This window comes from Mobula hypostoma, chromosome 1 (genome assembly GCF_963921235.1).
Source record: "Mobula hypostoma chromosome 1, sMobHyp1.1, whole genome shotgun sequence".
Taxonomy (NCBI): domain Eukaryota; kingdom Metazoa; phylum Chordata; class Chondrichthyes; order Myliobatiformes; family Myliobatidae; genus Mobula; species Mobula hypostoma.
In genome coordinates, this window is record NC_086097.1 from 11,438,175 (window position 1) to 11,462,852 (window position 24,678).

A 24,678-nucleotide genomic window follows, 5' to 3' on the forward strand; every position below is an offset into this window, starting at 1 on the left:
GGGTGTGTCTGCACCTGCACCTGCATTATGCCCGGCTCCTGGCATTCCTTCTCCCCCACCTTTCTCACGACCCCTCCCATGGTGCTTATTGTCATGCGAACAAAGTCACCGGAGAGATGTACTGTAGATCTGAAGTAGTCTCTTTATTTGACAACATGAGACACAGCAGGCTTCATATTGAGACTCCTTTCAGAGGGAAAGGGCCTCCTTGCCCCAACACTGCGCGACATTTTATGTGCTAAAGATCAAAGCAAGCAAATTCATTTGTATAGCACTTTTCAAACATAAGAAGTTCAAAGTGCCTTACATAGAACAAGATATAATCATCAAATTTCAGACAAATAAGAGAATAAAATCACACAAAAAAGGATATGATAAATAGAAGTTACAGTGCACAAGGTTCTAATTAACAGCTCTAGCTAAGAGAAAAAATTTAAGCCTCGATTTAAAAGAGCTTAATGTTGGGGCAGACTTCAGCCCCTCTGGAAGGTTATTCCAGAGATGCGGAGCACAGTAACTAAAAGCTGTTTAGTTTTGACCCTGGGGACAGTAAGCAGACCCAAACCAGACAACTTGAGAGTTTGGGCAGGTTCATAATGCAGCAAGAGGTCAGAGATGTACTTTGTCCCTAGACTATTCAGTGCATTATAAACAAGCAGAATATTTTAAATTCAATCCTCTGATGGACAGGAAGCCAGCATAGTGATCGGAGAACAGGAGTTCTCAAAGGATAATTCAGGATAATTCCATATTTATAGTGCTTCCATTGAACTGCACATCACCCTCAGACTACACAGCATACCACAGACAAAATACATTTAAATCAGCATTGTCTAGTCTTCCAATCAGCCGTGGTTCACCGTTCTTAGGAACCCACTGTTCAAAGCTACATCTTAGATTTAATCCACAGTTCATATTCGAATCTGAAGTCTGGTGGCTGAAGTTATTTGCTATATAAATACTCTAACAGAGCTCCATCCTCAACATCTCCAACATCCTTTGCTCCTGCCAGATTTACAAACTCGCTCTCTGCTCCATGTTGACAAATACAGTACTGTGCAAATGCCTTAGTTACCCTAGCCATATATATGTGCCTAAAACTTTGCACAGTACTGTATAAAGTGTAAGATATAATAAAAAAATGTATTATCTAAGTACCTATACAGTACATCACTATACACTACCCTGAGATTCTTTTTCTTGCGGGCATTTACAAATAAACAAAGAAATACAATAGTATCAAAGGTTAAAAGGTCAAATTTAATGTCAGCTAAATGTATATAATATACATCCTGAAAGGCTTTTTCTTCACAAACCTATAAACAAAAAACTGCACACAAAGACTAATGATCTGTGTGCAAAAGAAGAAAAACTGTCCAAAAAAAATTTAAACAAATAAATGTGTAATATTGAGAACTTGAGTTATAGAGTCCCTGAAATTGACTCCACAGGTTGTGGAATCAGTTCAGAGATGAGCTGAGTAAAGTTACCCATGCTGGTTCAAGAGCCTGATGTTCCTGAACCTGTTGGTGTGGGTCCAGAGGCTTCTGTACCCACAGAAGCCTTCTTCTTGGTTCTTCCTGGCAGAACCAAGAAGACAGCTTTTTTTTATGGCAGCGCTCCTTATAAATGTGCTCAATGTGCTTAATTAATACAAATAAAAATGAATCTTCAAACAGGGACAATTTAGCTGAACGATTAAAGACTGTAGTCTGTAAAAGGAGTCTTAATACTATGATAAAAGTATAGATTGTGTGTCAGAATCAGGTTTAATATCAGCAGCATGTTGTGTAATGGATTAGAAGGGTTTAGGAATACACGTGCAGAGTTCTTTGAAAGCAGTATCACAGGTAGATGGGTTGATGAAATAGGTGTTTATCGTGCTGGCCTTCATCAGTAAGGGCACTGACTATAGGACTAGGTCAGTCCTGATGAAGGGTTTCAGCCTGAAACATTAACTGTTTATTCATTTCCATAGATGCTGCCTGACCTGCTGAGATCCTCCAGCATTTTGTGTGCGTTGCTTTGCATTTGTTTTGTGTTTTGTGTTTTGGATTTCCAGCATCTGCAGACTTTCTCATGTTTATGACTGAGTATTGGAGTTGGGACATTATGTTGCAATTGTATACATCTGTGTACAGTTGTGGTCACCCTTTTATATGAATAATGTAGCTAAATTGGAAACAGTGCAGGATGACACCAGGACTAGAGTGCCTGAGTTATAGAGAGAGGTTGGCTAGGCTAGGTATTTATTCCTCGGAACGCAGGAGAATGAGGGTCGACCTTACAGAAATGTTTATAATTATCAGAGGTGTCAGTAAGGTGGACAGTAACAATCTTTTCCCAGTGGTGGGGGAGATCAAAACTAGGAGGTACAGATTTAGGGTCAGAGGGGTAGACTGAAAGAGACCGGAGGGGCAATTCTCCACACACAGGGTGGTGAGTATATGGAATGAGCCACCAGAGGAAGTGATTGGAACAGGTACAATAATGTAATTTATGAAACACTTGGTAGGTACATGGAGGGGCGAGGCTCAGAGGGATATGAGCTGAATGCAGAAGTTTGGAATTAAGTGGGCGTGTACTTATTAGGTAGATGTTCCTGTATCCATGCTGGATTGGTCTCTGGCTCTGAAGATCCAGATGGTGTCTTGTCCGTTGAGATGTGCTCCTTTGGTAAATAAGTAACTTGAGTCATAGAGTTGAACAGTATGGAAACAGGCCTGCAGCCTAACTCATCCATTGATCTTGCAAGTAAGTAGTTCAAACATACACAGTTACCAAATGGAATATTCTGTATAAACATAAAGTTTTTCTATTTTGCCTTTAAAACAGTGTGGTGATTGGGGCGGTACTGTTCACTTCGTGTACAACTACTGGGTCCAGTGATACAGACAAGTGGAGTCTTGGTTGTCGTGGTTGACAATGATTTCTGTGCCTCAGCATGCCTTTCGTTCTCCATGAAGCGCTACAGTACCACCTTCCTGACAGTTGGATCTCTCTGTAGATCTCATCCCCCGCCCCCCAGCCTGCTGCTGCTGACTTTGCATGCTAGGACAGGCATTTCCTCATCAAATTCAAGTTTATTGTCATCCGACTCTATGTATGTACAAACAATGATCCCCTAGACACGCTGGAGGAACTCAGCAGGTCGGGCAGCATCCGTGGAAACGATGAGTCGACGTTTCGGGCTGGAACCCTTCATCAGGACTGTAGAGGGAAGGGGCAGAGGCCCTATAAAGAAGGTAGGGGGAGGGTGGGAAGGAGAAGGCTGGTAGGTTCCAGGTGAAAAACCAGTAAGGGTAAAGATAAAGGGGTGGGGGAGGGGAAGCAGGGAGGTGATAGGCAGGAAAGGTGAAGAAGGAATAGGGGAAAACACAATGGGTAGTAGAAGGAGGTGGAACCATGAGGGAGGTGATAGGCAGCTGGGGGGAGGGGGCAGAGTGAAATAGGGATACAGGAAGGGAGGAGGAGGGAATTACCGGAAGTTGGAGAATTCTATGTTCATACTAAGGGGCTGGAGACTACCTAGACAGTATATGAGGTGTTGCTTCTCCAACCTGAGTTTAGCCTCATCATGGCAGTAGAGGAGGCCATGTATGGACATATCCGAATGGGAATGGGAAGCAGAGTTAAAGTGGGTGGCTACTGGGAGATCCTGTCTGTTGCGGCGGACGGAGTGGAGGTGCTTGACAAAGCAGTCCCCCAATCTGCGTCGGGTTTCACCGATGTAGAGGAGGCCGCACGGGGGTACCAGATGCAATAGATGACCCCAACAGACTCAAAAGTAAAGTGTTGCCTCACCTGGAAGGACTGTTTGGGGCCCTGAATGGTGGCAAGAGAGGAGGTGTAGGGACAGGTGTAGCACTTAACGTTTACAGGGATAAGTGCCGGGTGGGAGATCCGTGGGGAGGGATGTGTGGATAAGGGAGTCGCGGAGGGACTGATCTCTGCGGAAAGTGGAGAGGGGTGGAGAGGGAAAGATGTGCTTAGTGGTAGGGTCCTGTTGAAGGTGGCGGAAGTTGCAGAGGATAATGTGCTGGATCTGAAGGCTGGTGGGGTGGTAGGTGAGGACAAGGGGAACTCTGTCCCTGTTGTGGTGGCAGGAGGATGGGGTGAGGGCTGAAGTGCGGGAAATGGAGGAGATGCGGGTGAGGGTATCATTGATGACAGCAGAAGGGAAACCACGATCCTTAAAGAAAGAGGACATTTGAAATGTCCCGGAACGGAAGGCCTCATCCTGGGAGCAGATGCAGCGGAGACGGAGGAACTGGGAATAGGTCATGGCATTTTTGCATGTGGTGGGGTGGAAAGAGGTATAGTCGAGGTGGTTATGAGAGTCAGTGGGCTTGTAGAAGATGTCAGTGGACAGTCTGTCTCCAGAGATGGAGACTGAGAGATCGAGAAAGGGGAGAGAAGCGACCAAGTGAATTTGAGGGCTGGGTGGAAGTTTTAAGTAAAGTCGATGAAATTGACGAGCTCGGCATGGGTGCAGGAAGCAGCATCAACGTAGTCGTCAGTGTACCGAAGGAAAAGTTGGGGAGCAGTACCAGAATAGGTTTGGAGCACAGACTGTTCCACATACACCAACTGAATTTGAGGGCTGGGTGGAAGTTTGAATTAAAGTCGACGAAACTGACGAGCTCAGCATTGACAGGATCTCCCGGTAGCCACCCACTTCAACTCTGTTTCCCATTCCCATTCAGATATGTCCATACGTGGCCTCCTCTACTGCCATGATGAGGCTAAACTCAGGTTGGAGGAGCAACACCTCATATACCGTCTAGGTAGTCTCCAGCCCCTTGGTATGAACATAGAATTCTCCAACTTCCAGTAATTCCCTCCCCCTCCCTTCCTCTATTCCTATTTCACTCTGCCCCCTCCCCCAGCTGCCTATCTCCTCCCTCATGGTTCCGCCTCCTTCTATTACCCATTGAGTTTTCCCTTATTCCTTCTTCACCTTTCCTGCCTATCACCTCCCTGCCTCCCTTCCCCACCCCTTTATCTTTCCCCTTAGTGGTTTTTCACCTGGAACCTACCGACCTTCTCCTTTCCACCCTCCCCCCACCTTCTTTATAAGGCCTCTGCCCCTTCCCTCTACAGTCCTGACGAAGGGTTCCGGCCCGAAATGTCGACTCATCGTTTCCACGGATGCTGCTCGACCTGCTGAGTTCCTCCAGCGTGTTGTGAGTGTTGCTTTGACCCCAGCATCTGCAGAGAATTTTGTGTTAATCATCCTCTAGAGAATGGTGGACCCACACAACATATATCACACACAGAACGTAAGCCAAAATATTATACTATAAATAAGTTCTCACCGAGGTAGGAGGCCTGCTGGCTACCCACACCTGGTTTAGCCCACCTGTCAAAGTGGTGTCAACAACTGTCGCATGCAAACAGCTACTTAGAGCCACAGGTACAAGGTGAGTATCTGGTGGAGCCCAAATCTGAATGACCTTCCCCAGAATGGACATGACAAGCTCCTTCACCAGAGGTGCTACCCCAGACATCTCACCCTGCAAAAACTCATTTCAGGAAGGTAGCACCACCATTTCAGGGAGGTAACACCACCCCACTCACCCCCCCCATCGACCTCCAAGGGTGTATGCAATACTTTGTTTAGTGATTTTTTCTAATCTGTAAACCAAGTTGGGTATATGCAGAAAATGTAGCATTTAAATATGTACTTACATTATATTATCATGTTTATTCTATTACAACTTTAAGCAAGTCTACAGGGAGTTTGGCATCATCACGTAGGACATCAATGGAGTAGCTCCTTAGCAGCCAGCCAGCTAGTTTAAATAACGTTAGCTATGCTAATGAATGACTGACACCTGTTAAACTCACCTCAATATGTCTTTCACCTTTTAACCCACCATGGGCAATAGAAAAGTCACTGATGCAAACAGTGCAGAGAGCAACACTGTCATTATTTTTGAGGTCGACTGTAAAGCCCGCCCACGGAGAAAACTGATAGGTCTACTTAGCAGGGATCCGCAATTGTTTTTGCACTGCAGACCAGTTTAATATTGACAATATTCTTGCGGACCGGCCAACTGGGGGCTGGGGTGTTAATCACAACCGGAATATAGGTGATAAGTCAATCGCATCATAATATTTTAAGTAACGTTTGGATATTAAACACAGCGCATATTTTCCTCCTATGAACATATAAAATCATTGCAACACACCAATATCGCTGAATCAGTGGGAGCCCTGGGCTTGTTTCCCTGCAACAACACAGTCCCATCGAGGGGTGATGGGAGACAGCGATACTCGAAAGGGGTTCCTTATGTCCAGTCTATTCCGCAATTTAGTTTTCGTTGCATTCATTGCAGAAAACTACGTTTCACAGAGATAAGTTGGAATGGAAGCAATGTTTTCAGTGCTTTCGTGGCTATCTCAGGATATTCAGCCTTGACTTTGATCCAGAATGCCGGCAGAGATGTTATGTCAAACATGCTTTTCAGCCCACCGTCATTTGCAAGCTCAGAGAGTTGATCTTTTTCCCGCGCTGACATGGATGATTCACCGGGGACATTCACAAGTGGGTCACGGACCCATTCCTTTGCACGTCTTGGGTGACTGATGACCTCGCGTGCGTTCACATTCAACAGTGCGTGACAGGGAATGAGGAAAGGTGCAGCTGACTCATATCGTTTCCTTGTGGCCACGCTTAGCACGAAGAGAGACCAATCAGGCTGCTCGCTCTCCCGCTCAAAAAAAATCTATTTCTAGGATATTGTATATAATTTCCGGGCATCAGGGAGCCACTATCGATTTGCGGGAGACTCCCGGAACTTCCGGGAGAGGTGGGATGTCTGCTACCCCTCCCTGGACACCCCAAATACACCACTCTCTGATTAAGCTTGTAACATACTCCACTATCTCCTTAATTAACTTGGTATTTGTTTTTTCAGTAATAATACCTTGAAACTTTTAAGCTAATCCTAAGGAGCCATGCAAATGTTTTTCTGATTTAAAAAGATCATAAACCTTCATCAATAACACGCTCTTGTCTCTCCACAGATGCTGATAGATCTGCTCCTTGGTATGCTACAGATGTATCAATTGATGGGCAGCTGCGTCAGACAGCGCCCCTTTCCTCCGAGCGGCCGTGAGTGGGATTGCATCGGACCAATGCAAAGCGCCTGCACATAGCCAGAGCTAACCAATGAGAAGTGCGGATGGTGGCGGGTCAGGGTCAGAGTTTGTGCGCCAAGTTTGGACGGAAAGAAAGTAGGCGCCGAACGAATAGCGGGCGGCTGTCATTCGGACGGGTAGACAGACGGCTGAGTGTCTCGTAACGTACGGTCAGCTTCCCCCGCCGGAGAGACGGCCGTGAGGATTACCTCCCAAGCTTGGTACAGAGAACTGTGGATATGCCGGGAGGAATGGGATGGGTGTGGACCGAAGCGGGGTATGAGCAGAGTGGAGAATATCGGCGGGGGCATTAGTTTTTAGAGTTAATGATACTGGGGTATGTGGGAGTATTTTAGGCTTGGCGGGTGTATTGCGATCTTTGGAGCAGACGTTTTCGGTAAATGGTGGATATCCGGGCAGGATGGACTTTCAGGGGAAAGGGCATTTCTGTTTGGTGGGGTGGATATATCGGGGGGCAGTGATTGTATCGGGAGGGGCTTGGGAGTGGGCCTGTAGGGGTGAAATGTATAGAAAAGGTATTAGGGTGGACATGTTGGGGGTCTTGGGGTGGGAAGGGTGGGGACCTATTTGAGAGTGGGATATAAGGAAGGCTAATAAAAGTAAGGCTTGCATGGTTGTAAGGGGTGAGGTGGCACTTGAGTGAACAGAGGTAGTTAGGTGTTTGAGCAGGTTATTATATAGTATTTAACCCCATTCCCTTGCTGTCTATCCCCCTGGCCGTGCGTACTCTGCCTTTGTGCAGCAGTAACAGGTGCAATGCCCAATATGATTTGTGTCACACTGTTTTCTCTTCAGAAACCTTTTATGGTCTCCCTGTTTGGGAGACTAGAGTTAGACCTGCTGTAATTTGCCTACTGCCACTGTCTTCCTTTGATCATGGTCATCCATGGATGCTGCATCCTAGCTGTGTATGCAAACCATGACAGTACGATATGGAGAACAAGCTATTCCCCGTGTAGCTGGTGCCCCCTCTCCACGCAGCTGATGAATCCAGAGGTGCAGCAGAGGCCGGTACAGTTTAGCACCAGTGGCGTCGCAGGAGTTGCCAGTAAGCATTGAGCTCATGATGAGCTGCTATCCCCAGCACTGATGAGCTCCATCTGCCTGAGTGACTGGTTTTGAGGCACCTGTAAACCAGCCTTTGCCTCTTCTCCTGTCAGTACAAATGGTTTCACTGTGCTTAGTAGCTAATCCACACCTGAAGGCCAGGAGCTGGACTTGGTTGGCAGTGTATTTGGAATACACAATATTGGGAGCATTTAATAGGTAGTGGGAGCTTATCCCCACTATAATGCCGGCTGTAGAATTGTTATGGATGTGATGGGAGGTGACGACCTCAATACAATAGCTATCACTGAAGAGGTAGTGCTGAGCAAACTTGTAGGTCTGAAGATCGATAAGTCCCCTGGTCCTGATGGAATGCATCCCAAAGCACTGAAAGAAATGGCAAATGTTATAGTAGAGGCTTTGGTGATAACTTAACAAAATTCTATGGACTCTGGGCAGGTCCTGGCAGATTGGAAGACGACGAATGTCACGCCACTGTTCAAAAAAGGATGTAGGCAAAAGGCAGCTAACTAGGCCAGTTTGACATCAGTAGTCGGGAAAATGCTTGAAGCTATCACTAAAGAAGAAATAGCGAGGCATCTGGAAAGAAATGGATCAATCAGGCAGACACAGAAGAATATAATGTGTGCAGTGAATAGAGAGGAACAGATGGACGTTATTTACTTGGATTTCCAGAAGGCGTTCAATAAGGTGCCACATAAACTTTTGCATAGTAGGGGAATTAAGGGTTATGGAGGGAAAGGTAGGTCAGTGGAAATGAGTCCATGGTCAGATCAGCCGTGATCTTATTGAATGGCGGAGCAGGCTCGACCGGCCAGATGGCCGACTCCTGATCCTATTTTAATGTTCTCGTGTTCAACTTAAGGAACCTCGGTAGGTCTACAGCAGACACAATCCCATTGGCTCTTCACTTAGCTTTGGGACACCCAAGCAACAGTGTAACATGTCACACTGCTCCTTATCGATTACAGCTGGGCACTCTCATCCTGTTAGTACTAATCGGCAAGCTTCAAAACGTGGGCCCTGGTACCTCTCTGGATCCTCGACTTCCTCATCAGGAGAGCACAATCTTTGTGGATCAGTAATAACGTCTCACTGACTGATGTTATTGAGCATCACATAGGTACACCTGAAAGATGCATGCTTAGCCCACTCTTCTACTATCTCTACACCCATAGGTGTAGGCAGCTTAATCGGCATCCATAAGTTTGCTGCTGATAAATGTGAAGTCTTAAATGGCAATGAGTTGTACAGGAGTGAAATAGTTCGGCTGATTGAGTGGTATCGCAACGAGAACCTCGCACTCAACATCAGCAAGACTAAGAAATTGATTTCAGACTTCAGGATAGAAGTTGGAATAACGCACACCAGTCCTCATTAAAGAGAGTCAGTTGTAGGAAGGATGAGCAGCTTCAAGTTTCTAAATATCAGCCTCTCATAGGATCTATTCTGCACCCAATACACTGATGCAGTCAGAAAGGAGGCATGCCAGTGGTTCTACTTCATTAGGGGTTTGAGGAGATTTTATTTATTGAAAAACAGCACAGAATAGGCCCTTTGAGCCATGCTGCCCAGCTAACCACCGATTTAACCCTAGCCTAATCATGGGACAATTTGCAATGAGCAATTAATCTACCACCCAGCCCATCTTTGGAATGTGGAAGAAAACTGGAGCACCCAGAGAAAACCTCCATGGTCACGGAGAGAAATTACAAACTGCGCTGGGAACTGAAGTGGGTTCATTAGTACTGTAAACCATTGTGCTAACCACCATGCTACCATGCTGCCCTCTTTGGTGAAATTTGGATTCTGACAAATTTCTACAGATTATGGAGAGTATTCTGACCGGTTGCATCACAGCCCAGTGCGGTGCAGTGCACCGGCTGACACGAGATTGCAGGAGGTTGTCGACTCAACCAGTTCCCTCATAGACACAAAACTCCTTGCCTCCGTGCTATCAAAGGGGACATGGCTTTAAGCTAAGGGGTGAGAAGTTCAAAGGGGATGATAGAGGAAGGTCTTTTACTCAGAGAGGGGTTGGTGCGTAGAATGCACTGACTGAGTCAGTGGTGGAGGCAAATACCCTAGTGAAGTTTAGACAGGTATATGGAGGAATTTAAGGTGGGGGGGGTTGTATGGGAGGCAGGGTTTTAGGGTCGGCACAACATTGTGGGCCGAAGGGCCTGTAATGTGCTGTCCTATTCTATGTTTAAGGGGAACAGGAAGCAGTGCCTCAAGAAGGAGTCATCCATCATTAAAGACCCTCAGCATCTGGGGCATAACTTCTTCACGTTACTGCCATCTGGGAGATGTACAATAGCCTGAAGACCCAAACTCAACATTTTAACAACAATTTTCTCCTTGCCATCACTTTTTTTTGTATCTTACAGTAATTGTCATACTTGCAATGTACTACTGCCTCAAAACAACACATTTCATAACAATGAAGAAATTCACTCAAAATTTCCGGCATCCGCAGGATCTCTTACATGTAACAAATTTACCACAAATGTCAGAGATAATAAATCTAACTCTGATTCTGAAGATATTGCATATGTTGTAGATCTGAAATAAAAGCAGAAATGGTTGGAAGTTCTGAATAGGTTATGTAGCATATGTGGAACGATAAATAGGATAAATGACAGCATTTAAAGGACATTTGGCTAGGTACTTGAATAGAAAATTAAGAAAAGAGTAAAGGGAAATGGGATTAGCATAGATGGGCATCGTCGTTAGAATGGATGAGAAGTGCTGATATACTGCTAACGTACCAGTTAATATAATTTAGTGGCAATAATGGTGTGTACTATGATTTGTTCTAATTGATGTTTCATTTTAACAAGATCTCCACCTTGGAGTAACGTACGGTCACTTCCAGTTCGTTTCCTGGATTCCTGGATGATTGTTTAAAAGACCATAAGATGTAGAAGCAGAATTAGGCCATTTGGCTCATCGAGTCTGCTCCACCATTTCATCATGGCTGATTCATTTCACACTCAGCCCCAATCTCCTGCCTTCTCCCCAAATCCCTTCATGTCTTGACTAATCAACAATCCATCAACATCTGCCTTAAATATACCCAGTGACTTGGTCAGTGCAGCTGCTTGTGACAATGAATTCCACAGATTCACCACTCTGGTGAAAGAAATTCCTCCTCATCATCCTAAATGGATGTCTTCTATTCTGAGACTGCACCTCGGATCCTAGACTCCCCCACCTCTCCATATCGGCTTTATCGAAGCCTTTCAACATTCATTAAATTTCAATAAGATCCCCGCTCATTTTTCTGAATTCCATGAAGTACAGGCCCAGAGCCATCAATCGGACCTCATATGGTAACCCTTTCATTCCCGGAGTCATTTGTGTGAACCTCCTCTGAGCCCTCTTCAATGTCAGCACGTCCTTTCTTTGATAAAGTGCCCAAAACTGCTCAAGTACTCCGTGAGGCCCTACCATTGCCTTATAAAGCCTGAACATTATATCGTTTTCATATTCTGGTCCTCTCAAAATAAATGCTAACATCACATTCGCCTTCCTCACCACCAACTCAACCTGCAAATTCACCTTTAGGGAATCCTGCATGAGGACCCGTCAATAGCATCTGTTAACTACACTATGCCACGGTAGCTTAGTATTTAGCATGACGCTATTACAGCTTGAGGTGTCGGAGGTCAGAGTTCAATTCCAGAATGCTCTAAGGAGTCTCTGTACGTCCTCCCTGTGGAATGCATGGGTTTTCCCCTGGTGCTCTGGTTTCCTCCCAATAGTCCAAAGACATACCATAATTGATCATTGTAAATTGAGCTGTGATTAAGTGAGGGTTAAATCAGGGTTTGTCGGGTACTGGGTGGTAAAGCTCGAAGGGCTGGAAGGGCCTATTCCACACTCTATCTCAACAAATAAATCAATAAAATGCTGTTGTAACTTTCTGCCTGCTAATTTGGTGAGCAATTAGTGATTTGAAGATAAAAGTGTGTCACATAAAGACTCCCATGTCATCACTGTTGTGATGTCATTTCAGGTGCAGTGCATAAGTTGTGTGAAATTTGCACCAGCTTTGTTGAACTGTACAAAAACTCTAATGCAATTTTTAGACTTGCGATTACCTGAGGAACTAATGTCACTGGATCATTTTGGTCAATGATGTGCCTTCTTAGTATGGGTTACATTAAGTATTACAAGACTGCCAAAACAATTGTATTTATGTAACTTCACAAACTATGACAATGAAGTTGTGATCTAGTTGCTCAGATTTTGATTTTACACTTTTGTAAAATCTGTGTTGCACCTTGTATTTTTTGTAAATGCCATTGTTAAAGTTTCAAGATAATACTCCAAGTTAGTAAAGGACAGGTGTTGTTGATCACCACTGTCAGGAGGTGAGCTTATAGGAAATAAGTTTAGAGAGAAATAAGAAAAAGTGTGATTTCATTGAATTGCAGAGCAAGTTTGAAGGGTGAATGGCTTGCTGCTCCTAATTTACATGTTCATAAAATTTGGCTGATATTTTTCTGATGCCATCGACTTATTATAACATTGTCCAAGAATTGTTTTTTAAATGCTCCTGTTATCAACAAGAAAAATTATTGTGTTACAGTACTGGGTAAAAGTCTCAGGCACATTTCTCAGGTGCCTGAGATATTTGCACAGTACTGTAATAATTTTATCTATAGCACTGTGCTGCCGCCACAGAAAACAAATTTGATTTATGTGAGTGATAAACCTGATTCTGATATGGATCTCTCTTGTGGACTCAATGGAAGGGAGGCGGGGAGAGGGAAATCATGGTTGGGAGGGAGAGGGGAGGGTAGTGGGAAGCACCAGAGAGACATTCTGTAATGATCAATAAACCAATTATTTAGAATCAAATGACCTTGCATGGTGCCTTAGGGCTGGGTGTGTCTTCACCTGTGCTACCACTTGCCCTTGGCACTCCTTCTCCGCCACCTGTCCCACACCCCTCCACCCTCACCATTCCCCACATCCTTTGCTCCCACCACACTCAGTCTCCACTCCATGTTGATGAATACAGTGCTGTACAAAAGTCCTAGGCACCCTGGTTATCTATCTATATATAATAATATATAGTTTTTTCCCCCAGAACTCTGCAATGGGATATTTTACACTCCGAAGGGAGCAAATGGAAATTGAACTTGACATGGATTAAGGGAGGAAGATGAAATTTTTAAGGGGAACATGAGGAGCTTCTTCACTCAAAGGGTGGTGAGAGTGGAAGAAGCTGTCAGCAGAAGTGATGGATGTTGGTTCGACATCAACATTTAAGAGAGATTTTGATAGGTACTTGGATGGAAGTGGTATGGAGGGCTATGGTCTGGGTGCAGGTCGATGGGAGTAGGCAGAGTAGCTCGTTAAGCTGGAAAAGCCTGTTCCATGCTGTGTCTCAAAATAAAATTTAGAAAAAATAGGAAGGTAGATGTGTGTATTTAGTATCTAGTAAATAATGTAATGACACTCAGGATGAAACGTAAATGAAGCAAGTGTCCTGCTGTCTGAGTTAATTGGCCGGGATACCAAAGTCACTCTTCCTGTTCTCTTGCATCCATGCAATGATATGATCACCTCATTTTACAGCATTAAAGTAGGTGCCTTCGACATTACTACACTCCCTAGAGATCCTGGATTATTTAAGCTTCTGGACAGAGGTAGCTTCTTCTAATTTGGAAGGAAGAATTCTTGAAATGAAGAAAACAGTTTCTAAAATGTTATATTTTGAAGAAGCTGATGTTAAAAGGTTCAAAAGGTCACTATGGTTGACTGACTGGAGGGATGAGTTGGGCAAAAAGCTGAATGAATTAATTTGGACAGTTTATAACATTTTAAAGGAATTAAGTATCGAACTAGATTGGATGCAGAATTTGAAGAGAGAAAAGCATACAAGGTGTTTAATATACTTTCGGAAAGAGCAGCACTGGGAGATTTATGTTGTTGAGGAATTGGGGCTAAAATGAACATAATTTGAAGTACCTTAAACAAGATGGCAGTAAACAACACGGAGATGTTAGCCAAGTTTATATTAATAAAGTGATGTGTGTAGAATACTTGTGGCTGCGGACTGTGCAGCTGAAACAAACACCAAGATAAAGGGCACACTTTAAAGATAAATGTTACATTTAAGGAAAGGGAGATTGCTGAAGCTCAGGCCTTTAAACTCTAATCCTGTGGTTATACAGGAAGTGGCTTTGATAACTGCAGTTGCTGTAGATAATTTTTAATTCACTAAACTTGGTCTGACCATGTTCCAGAGAATCAGAAAGAAAAATTTTAATTTCTTTAGGATATCATTTCAGTGCAGTCACCATCAGCATCAACATCATTATCATCATCATTGTGTGCTGTGTCATATGACGTGGGTCATCATGGTCTCCCAACTTTAATCTGATTCTTTTAACTTTCCATGACCATGATGGTTCTGGGCATTTTTTACAGAAGTAGCTTGCCATTGCCTTCTTCTGTGCAGTGTCTTTACAAGATGTGTGACCCCAGCCGTTATCATTACTCTTAAGAGATTGTCTGCCTGGTGTCAGTGGTCGCATAACCAGGACTTGTGATATGCACCAGATGGTCATAGGACCATCCACCACCTGCTCCTGTGGCTTCACGTGACCCTGATCAGTGGTCTAAGCAGGTGCTACACCTTGCCCAAGGGTGATCTGCAGGCTAGGAGGGAAGAAGAGCCTTACTTCTCCTTTGGTAGAGGCGTATCTCCACTCTGCCACCCTCCAGTGCAGTGCCATTTAGAAAAGTACAGGAGCATTTAATTGGAATAATGGAAACTTTTGTCGCACAGTATTTTGGTATCTGTGGAAGGAGACTAATTAAATGTTCCATGTTTTGATTGAAATGTTATCTCTTTCCACAGATGATACATGAGCTTCAAAGTATCTGCATTTCCTGTTTCATTTTGAATTTCCTGTATCTGCAGTTACTTTGAATTTCTATCACCATTGATTACTTAGTCAATTCTTATCTTGCTCTTAGTATTTTTAGACCTTAAGATATAGAAGCAGAAATAGGCCGTTCAGCTCTTCAGGTCTGCTCTGCCATTCCATCGTGGCTGATTTATTATCCTTCTCAATCCCATTCTTCTGCCTTCTCCCCATAACCTTTGATGCTCTGGCTAATCAAGAACCAATCGGCCTCTGCTTTAAATATACCCAATGATTTGGCCTCCACATCTGTCTTTGGCTAGGAATTCCACAGATTCACCACCGTCTGACTAAAATTCCTCCTCGTCTGTTCTAAGTGGGTGTCCTTTTATTCTGAGTCTAAGATCTTAGTATGTGTTAACCTTTTAGTAGGCAATATACCTTAATGATAAACTTCTGGTTACAAAACTCTGGAATGATCAAAAACTGTTGAAGATGCTATGTAAATGCAAGTTCTTTGCTTTGTATTTCATTGATGATAGATTTCCTATTACAATGCCGTAAAATATGTTTCTTTTTCTTTGATTCCTGCTTCAGGAAGAAGTGTAAATTGACACCGCTCAAGGTAGGGAAAATTGCATAGTATTACATCTGAGAGTCTAATGTGGTACCTGTTGACAATGTGACTAACTTAAGGAGGTGCTCTAAATTGCATCTTGGCCCAGGAATAATATATAATCACAGGAATGTGCAGAAAATCTACATTTGTAGTACATTAATGGTATCACTAAAAGGCATACTTTTGACAATTTTTCAATGGTAATTCTCAGCATCTCCAATTATTCTGTGGATGAGAATATATTGATGTTATTTTTCTGCATTGTAGTTGTTTGAGAGCAGATGCCCATTTCAGTTGATGCATTTCCAAACTTTCAGATGCCTCCCAAAAGTGTTGTAAAGGCCCGGGCAAGGGCTCCACCCAAACGAAAAATGGCAGAGGAACTCAAACCAGGAGAAGTGATGACTGACACTGGAAAAAAGCAATGGAAAATTGGGAAGCCGATTGGGAAAGGTGGATTTGGGCTCTTGTACCTGGGTAAGTACACAGACCATGGTGCGTATGTAATGATCCAAAGTAAAGAGTACTATTGGGATGACAGATGGACTATGTTCCCTGGTTTCTTTCGGGAAGCAAGAGAAAATATTGTGTCTTTGGCGATGTTTTTTTTTGCTTCCTCACTGGCTACAGTAGGACTAGAAGATTAGAGGGTGGCAAATGTTATTCCTTTGTTCAAGGAAGGTAATATGGATAATCTTGGGAATTTTAGACCAGTGAGTCTTACATTAGTGGTCGGCAAACTACTAGAAAGATTTCTTAGAAACAGGAATTATGAACATTTGGAGAAATGTAGTCTGATTAGGGATAGTCAGCATGGCTTTGTGAGGGGCAGGCCGTGACTCATGAGCTTGATTCAATTCTTCCAGGAAGTGATTCAAATCAAATTAAAGGCAGAGCAATGATGTGTATATGGAATTTAGTAAGGTGTTCAAGGTTTCCCATGACTCCTAGAGAAAGTCAGGAGATATGGGTCCAGAGAAATTTAGTTGCATGGATTCAGAATTGGCTTGCCCACAGAAGACAGAGGGTGGTTGTAGATAGAGCATATTCTGTTTGGTGGTCATTGACCAGTGCTGTTCTGCACGGAATTGTTTTGAGATCCCTGCTCCTTGTGCTTTTTCTAAATGACTTGGATGAGAATGTGATGGGTGGATTAGTAAATCTGTGTATAACACAAAGGTTGGAGGTGTTGTGGATAGTGTAGAAGGTTATTCCATTGAAAAGCTAGGCTGAGGATTGGCAGATGGAATTTATCCAGAAAAGTGTGAAGGGATTCATTTTAGATGGTTGAATTTGAGGAGGAAATGCAGGGTTAATGGCAGTATTCTTAGCAGTGTAGAGGAACAGAGAAATTTGTGGTGCACGTCCATGAGTCTCTAAGTTGCAGTGCAAGTTGATAGGGTAGTTAAGAAAGCGTATGGTGTATTGTCCTTCGTTAGTCAGGGGATTGAGTTCAAGATCTGCGAAGTAATGTCGCAACTCTGTGACCTCTGATTAGATCACACTTAGAGTTTGTGTTCAGTTCTGGTTGCCTCATTATAGAATGGATGTGGAAGCTGTAGTGAGGGTGCAGAGGAGATTTAATAGGATGCTGCCTGTATTAGAGAGCATGTCTTATGAGGCTAGATTGAGCAAGCTAGGGCTTTTCTCTCCATAGCGAAGAAGGATGATAGTTGACTTGATGGAGGCGTATAAGATGTTAGGAGGCATACTGTAGATGGAGTGGACAACCAGCAACTTTTTCCCAGGCTGGAAGAGACTCATACAAGAGGGTAAAAATTTATGGTGATTGTGGATGAAAGTTTAGGGGGAGTGTTGGAGAGGCTGTTAGATAGGCACATGGATAAAAGAAAAATGGAGATCTATGTAGGAGGGAAGGGTTAGATTAATCTTGCAGTGGTTTAAAAGGTTGGCCAAAGGACCTGTACTGTGTTGTACTATTCTACGTTCAATATTCTAAATCTCTAAACCTTGGAAGATTGGGGTGTCAATTTCATTTTAAGACATAGTACTGTAAGTACATATTGTGCATCAACAAACATTCTGAAGTTTTTAAACACAAACTTCGAATTTTACGAACTGCTTGTATCCTTGTAAATCATTGTAATTATACATCCATTATCTGAAATGTATCACACAGTTAAATGTAGTTGTTCAACCTTTTGAAATTATACAAGGGTCAGTTTAATTTGTATACTTGTGTTCTTGTTAATGTAAAATAAATAGGCAAGTGAAAGCAAAACTGGGGTATAAAATCAGTTTTATGTCCAACTGACAAAGGAACTAATTTAATTGTCACCTTTGTGGGTTGAATTTGATGCATTTTTAGACTAGTTTAAGGTGCCTTCCCGCTGTATTTGTCTGCATTTGGCCCATATCCCTCTGAATCCTCTCTATCTATGAACCTGTCCAAAAGTCTTTTAAGCAAAGTAGTTGTACCCACCCCTACCATTTCTGTTGGCAGCTCACTCCATATACCTACCATCCTCTGAGCAGAAGACTGTGACTCCACCCCCCGGCATCCTCTCTCCAGGTCCTCTTTAAGAGCCTTTTCTCTTTTGACTTAAACCTAAACCCTCTGGTTTTAGACTCTCTCAGTCAAGGACTGACCTTCTATATCCAATATTATTTTATATATATGAACCTTTGTAAGATCACCCCTCAATCTCTTTCAATGTTCAAAGTAAATTTTTTATCAGAGAAAATATATGCTGGCATTCACAGTAAATACAAAGAAACACCATAGAGTCAATGAAAAACTGCACATAACAAGACAGACAAACAACCAATGTGCCAAAGATGACAAACTATAAAAATACAAAAATAAAAAAATAAACAATAAATGTCAAACATAAGATGAAGAGTCTTTGACAATGAGTTCATAAGTTGTAGTAACAGTTTAGTGATAGGGTGAGAGAAGTTATCCCTACTGGTTCAAGAGCTTGATGGCTGATTTAATTGTTCCTGAACCTGGTGGTGTGTGTTCTGAAGCTCCTGTACCTCCTTCCTGATGGCAACATCCTTGTGAAACTTTGAGCCTACTTAATTAAGCATGTTTGGGGAGCTGGGTTGTAACCCAAGTATTGGTTAATAAATCTGGTGGTTTGTAAATATATGTACAAAATCAAGAGATATTATTAAAGCACGTTTTAATTGGGAGGTGCATTTGCTTGTAAGTATCGTTTTGCCACATTCATTGCTGACCCTAGGGATTGAAAAGCCTGTTGACATTTCATTTTGGCATGTACATAGTCACTTGGATGGGACACTGGAGAACTGCTGGAACTATAGCTCAAGTATACATCTCTAGGAAAGGAAATAAATACAAGTGAAATGGTGCTTGTTGTCAGAACAATTCACCCAAAGGATTGTTCAATGTGTTGTCAAGATTCCCATCTGAATTTCTGATTTTTGGTTTGGTTTGTGAAACTTGAGAAAACATGTATACATCATTATATTTTGTTTTATGTTACTGCATTTCACTTGAGGAAAGATATCTTAATTTGGATCAAGTTCTCTTCCCTTGTGTATGCAATATTAGCTTAGGCTGAGTACCCGGGGAGTTTGCACACCAGCTCACTGATGTCTTCACAGACATCTTCAACATATCCAGCCCCTCCCTGTACCATCACTACTTTATCATTTCCTGTCAGTCATCTTACATACAGACACTCCTGTGCCTAGTATCACTTCAAGGGCGTATGATCAATCTTTATAAAGTACTGTGTAAAAGTCCATGTGGAACCTTGTCAAATGCCTTACTAAAATCCATATAGATCACATCCACTGCACTACCCTCATCTATATGCCTGGTCACCACCTCAATCAGGCTTGTTAGACACGATCTAAGCACATGTCTCTGGTTAAGCTGCCTAAGACTTTTGCACACTACTGCTGCCACAAAAAACAAATTTCATGGCCTATGTGAGTGATGATAAACCTGATCTGATGTGTCAAAGTAAAATTTATTATCAGAGTACATACAACCCCGAGATTCTTTTTTTCTGCTGGCATATTTAGCAAGAATATAGAATAGTACCTGTAAACAGGATCAATAGACAACAAACTGTGCAAATACAGATGTAAATAAATAGCAATAAATAATGAGCTTAAAATGATAAGAGTGCTTAAATGAGTGATGTTATCCCATTTTGTTCAAGAGGCTGATGGTTGAGGGGTAGTAACTATATAGGTCTCTTGTGGACTGAGAGTGGGAAAAGGGGCAGGGAGAGGGGAGGGAGCAGGAAGCACCAGAGAGATGTTCTATAATAATCAGTCAACCAATTGTTTGGAAACAAATCACCTTGTCAGGTGTCTCAGGGCTAGGTGTGTCTGCTCATGCTTTTGCTCCTGCGCCACCCGCCCCCACCTTGGCAGTCCTCTGCCACCTGCCACACGCTTCTCCTGCAGCACTACACCCTCACCATTCCCAACATTGTTTCATCCCATCACATGCAAATATGGTACTGTGCAAAAGTCTTGGGCAGCCTAGCTATATATATATATATATATGTGTACTCTGTATTTGTGTAGTATTATCTAAATTAGATTAGGCTGAGTACTTAAGGAGTGTGCAGACCAGCTCACTGATGTCTTCATGGACATCTTCCAACACATCCAGCACCACTTCCATCCAGAGAAACAATTATTTTATTCTACGTTATGTGTGCTAGAAATGACATTAAACAATTGAATTTTGAGAAAACGTGATAAATTTCAAAGTGCAGCCAGCTCAATATTCTGTTCATCACTGTCCTGTAAAGCAAAGATTTATCAGGACGTAACATTTTGATCTTTGTTGCATCTGTTTGTAATTTTTTATGGATTGCATTTGTTGCACATGTTCACCATCCATTAGTCAGTTTGATCTCAGTGTTTTACATTGGAATTGAACTATGAATTAATTCATGATGTCTTATGCTTTCAATTTGCACTTTTTATTTTGCAGTACATGCATTATTTTGTAACTTGCATATATATAGCCTGTATTAATTAACTGTGAGTTTGCATTAATCGCGGGAAACTTTGTTATGGAGAGTTCTCTATAGAAGCATTCGTGGTGAAAATTAACATATGCTCATATATATTATCAAATGAGAATTGAAGTGTATAGGGCATAAAGGTGTGTTCATCCAGTGAATAAAACCATTCCTATGAAAGTCACTCATTCCCTATGTGCATATGAATGTAATTAATAATCATTTTATATCAGAAGTAGGGGGATATAAGGCTATTTATAAATAGAGTATATATGATTTATAGGAGGTATGGAGAAATTTGGTACAGTAGACCAAATTTATAAAAGCCTATTCATCTCTAAATTATTCTGGTTAGGCATGTGTTGTATTGATAGAAAATTACTATGTATCCAATGTTTTTTGGATGTGACAAACGACTTGGGGATATATTCCAATAAATCTAATCTCAATGAACCTGGCCACTTAGGAGCAAAAGCAAAACGTAAGTACTCTAGCCCAGCAGGTTACTGGTGAACTTTGTGCATCTAAAGATTCAATTTGTTCTGCTTTTGTATAGTTTTCAGCATTTGGAGCTTCCAATTTGGATTTTGATTCAATTATTTCCTGAGTCTACCATTGAGGGTTAACTATGTCACTCCATTACTAGTCATAATAATAACTCTTTGATAGAGCATTTTTCATACAGACAATGTAGTTCAAAGTGCTCTATAATGGGATAAATTTCAAACATGAAAATAATAATAATAAAACCATGAAAATAAGCATGGAAGTCATGTGATCTTAAGCCCACTCTATCTTAATCCTGTTTCATTTCCTTAAGAATGGTTCCATAAAACAGCTGAATTTACTCTTTCATAGTATGTGCATTTTTTAAAATGGGTGTTGACAAATGTTGGAGTTAATATTTTAATTGACTTATTAAATTTATATTTTAATTTTGTTTTAGCTGATGAAAATTCAGTCAAGACAGTTGGCAATGGTGCTTCATATGTCATTAAAGTGGTAAGTACAAGAAAATTTAGATCTTTTTAATGTTAACTTGTGTTAAATGAATTGAATTGAAACGCACTGGTAACACAAAATTCAGGCATTTTCCTTGAATGCCCATTTCTAGCCAGTTAACCACCATAATCTAAACTGTTTTGAGTGATCTGGACTATATTTATGCCTCTGAAAATGTCCTGCAGCCTACCTGGCTAGCTTAAAGTCAAGTAACTTGGTTTATAAATTGTATGTAGTTGTTCAGTTTAGAATGTTTGATGTCTCCTATAAGACCTCATTTATGTTTTTTTGGGGCAGGTTTATTTGTATATATTCATCTGTTTCTGTTCTACAGGATAAAATGTATAACTTGGGACTTTAACAGACACTAAAAAGAGTAACTACGTGAATGTAGTGTTTCCTCTTTCCACTTATTTGGATAGGATTTGTTGCCAGCATTTGCCTCCAATATGCCTTTACTACTAAACCCTAGTAGTGCATTCTTGTCCCTAGAATCATAGAACACTACAGCACAGAAACAGGCCCTTCAGTCCATCTAGTCTGTTCCAAACCATTAAAATGCCTAGTCCCGTTGACCTGCTCTTGGACCACAGCCCGCCATACTCCTCTCATCCATGTACTTATCCAAATTTCTCGTAAGTGTTGAAATCGACCCTGCATCCACCACTTGCTTTGGAAGCTCGTTCCACACTTTACCACCCTCTCAGAGAAGTTATTCAACTCTCATGTTCCCCTTATGCATTTCATCTTTCACCTTTAACACATCACCATTGTAATCTCACCCAACTTCAGTGAAAAAAGCCTGCTTTCATTTTTGGCCTATGTACACCCCTCATAATTTTGTATACCTAATCTCTACGTTCTAGGGAATAAAATCCGAACCTATTCAACCTCCTGGCAACATCCTGGTAAATTTTCTCTGCACTCTTGCAGTATTATTTGCATCTTATCTGTAGGTAGGTGACCAAAACTGGACACAATACTCCAAATTAGGCCTCACCAATGTCTTATACAACTTCAATATAACATCTCAACTCCTGTGCTCAATACTTTGATTTTTGAAGGTCAATGTGCCAAAAGCTTTCTTTCTGACCCTGTTTGCCTGTCATGCCACTTTCAAGGAAATTCCCTTGTAATTCACTTCTCTTAAAAACCAGTTTGCTGATGTTTTGCCATTTAAAAAAACAATTCCATTGATGTGAAATGTTAAATTGTTTCTAGTTTTACGGATGGTCCAGTACTCCTAAACTTTGATGTTGGTTGTTGACTGCCTTGGACTACTACATTTCATTGATAATGTCACATAAGTTTTGAACATTGATTTCTCCAATTCTTTTTCAATTTTTTATTAGTATCGTAATGATAAAAATTAACATAACATAGTAATCATACAAAGTTATTGGGATTACGTTATTGTAATTATTATATATAAGTATAAACCCAGTTAATACATGGATATTAAATCTCCCAATCTTACAGGATCAAATATAGACAAATTAACATGAAAATGGGAAAAAAAAATACCCCTCCCAAAAAAAACACTAATCTACAAAATAGACCAACTAAGCTACAAAAAAAAAGACATGGGCTGTTGTGAAACATTAAAAAAAAGAACCATTAGTGTCATTAACTCCGCTGTCCTTAACATATACTAAAACGAAATAGAGTAATTTTGGAAAAGGTCAAATTACATCATATGAAAGTATTGAATAAATGGCCTCCAAGTCTTTGGTTCTCTCAAACTATGTTGTGTTTAAATTTAGAAAAAATTAGAGTGTTATTTATGATCCCTCTATTAAATTTGAAAAAGCATGAAATGTGGTGGGGGGATTGATCTCTTTCCAATTCAGCAAAACGGATCTTCTGGCCATTAGTGTAAGAAATGCAATCGTCTGACAAGCTGAAGATGTTAAAACATTTGGTTCTATCATTGGTAAACCAAAAATTGCAGTAATAGGGTGGGGTTGTAAATCAATACTCAAAACAGTTGAAATAATATCAAAGATATCTTTCCAGTATTTTTTAAAAAGAGGACTTGACCAAAACATATGAGTTAAAGAAGATATTTCGGAATGACGTCTATCACATATAGGATTTATATGAGAGTAATAACGAGCTAATTTATCCTTGGACATATGAACCCTATGCACTACTTTAAACTGTATCAACGCATGTTGAGCATATATAGAGGATGAATTAACTAACTGAAGAATTTTTTCCCATTTGTCATAGTCATATTTTATTGATCCCGGGGGAAATTGGTTAAATAGATAAAGTAATCTTAAGTTCCTTTTCCCAATCGGTCTTAACTTTATTAGATATGTCTGGACGCATTTTCATAATTAGATTATAAATGTTTGCTGTTACACCTTTCTGAAAAGGATTTAAACCTAAGATTTTCCCCAGAATATCCGATGAATATAAATTCGGAAAGGTAGGAAGAACAGTATTTAAAAAATTTATAATCTGTAAATATCTAAAGAAACGGGATCTAGGCAAATTGTATTTGTTAGATAACTGTTCCTGTTCAAAAGACATGAAACAATTATCCAAAAATAGATCACAAAATCTTGGTATACCTGTAGTTTTCCAAGCCAAATAGGCTTGATCCATGATAGAGGATTGAAAAAACAAATTAGATATAATAGGACTTGCAAAAATAAATTGATTCAACCAAAAAAATTTTCGAAATTGAAACCATATTCGTAAAGTATGTTTTACTATTGGGTTAACCATTTGTTTATGCAATTTAGAAAGAGAAAGGGGAAGCAAGGTCCCTAAAATAGAACCCAATGAAAACCCTTGTAAAGGTTTACATTCAAGATTTACCCAATGTGGACTTGAAGTTCTGTCCAAGTCCCATGACCAAAATTTAAATATCTAATATTAATTGCCCAATAATAAAATCTAAAATGCCAGACCCCCCTCCTATTTAAATTTCTGTAAGTATCTTTTA

The 24,678-nt window shown here is 41.3% G+C and overlaps 1 protein-coding gene across 2 annotated transcripts in view; it reads left to right on the forward strand.

The window, feature by feature from the left end:
* The first annotated feature begins 7,193 nt into the window (after positions 1–7,193).
* vrk1 (VRK serine/threonine kinase 1) overlaps positions 7,194–24,678 on the forward strand; it is a 92,344-nt gene continuing 74,859 nt past the window's right edge. The window contains exons 1-4 of one of the 2 annotated variants that reach the window (XM_063043618.1): positions 7,194–7,423; positions 15,720–15,747; positions 16,059–16,218; positions 21,667–21,722. In XM_063043618.1, coding sequence (XP_062899688.1) covers positions 7,386–7,423; positions 15,720–15,747; positions 16,059–16,218; positions 21,667–21,722 — 282 coding nt within the window. In that variant the 5' untranslated portion in view covers positions 7,194–7,385. The remainder of the gene's footprint in view (positions 7,424–15,719; positions 15,748–16,058; positions 16,219–21,666; positions 21,723–24,678) is intronic. The other variant, XM_063043625.1, reaches the window with a different exon arrangement.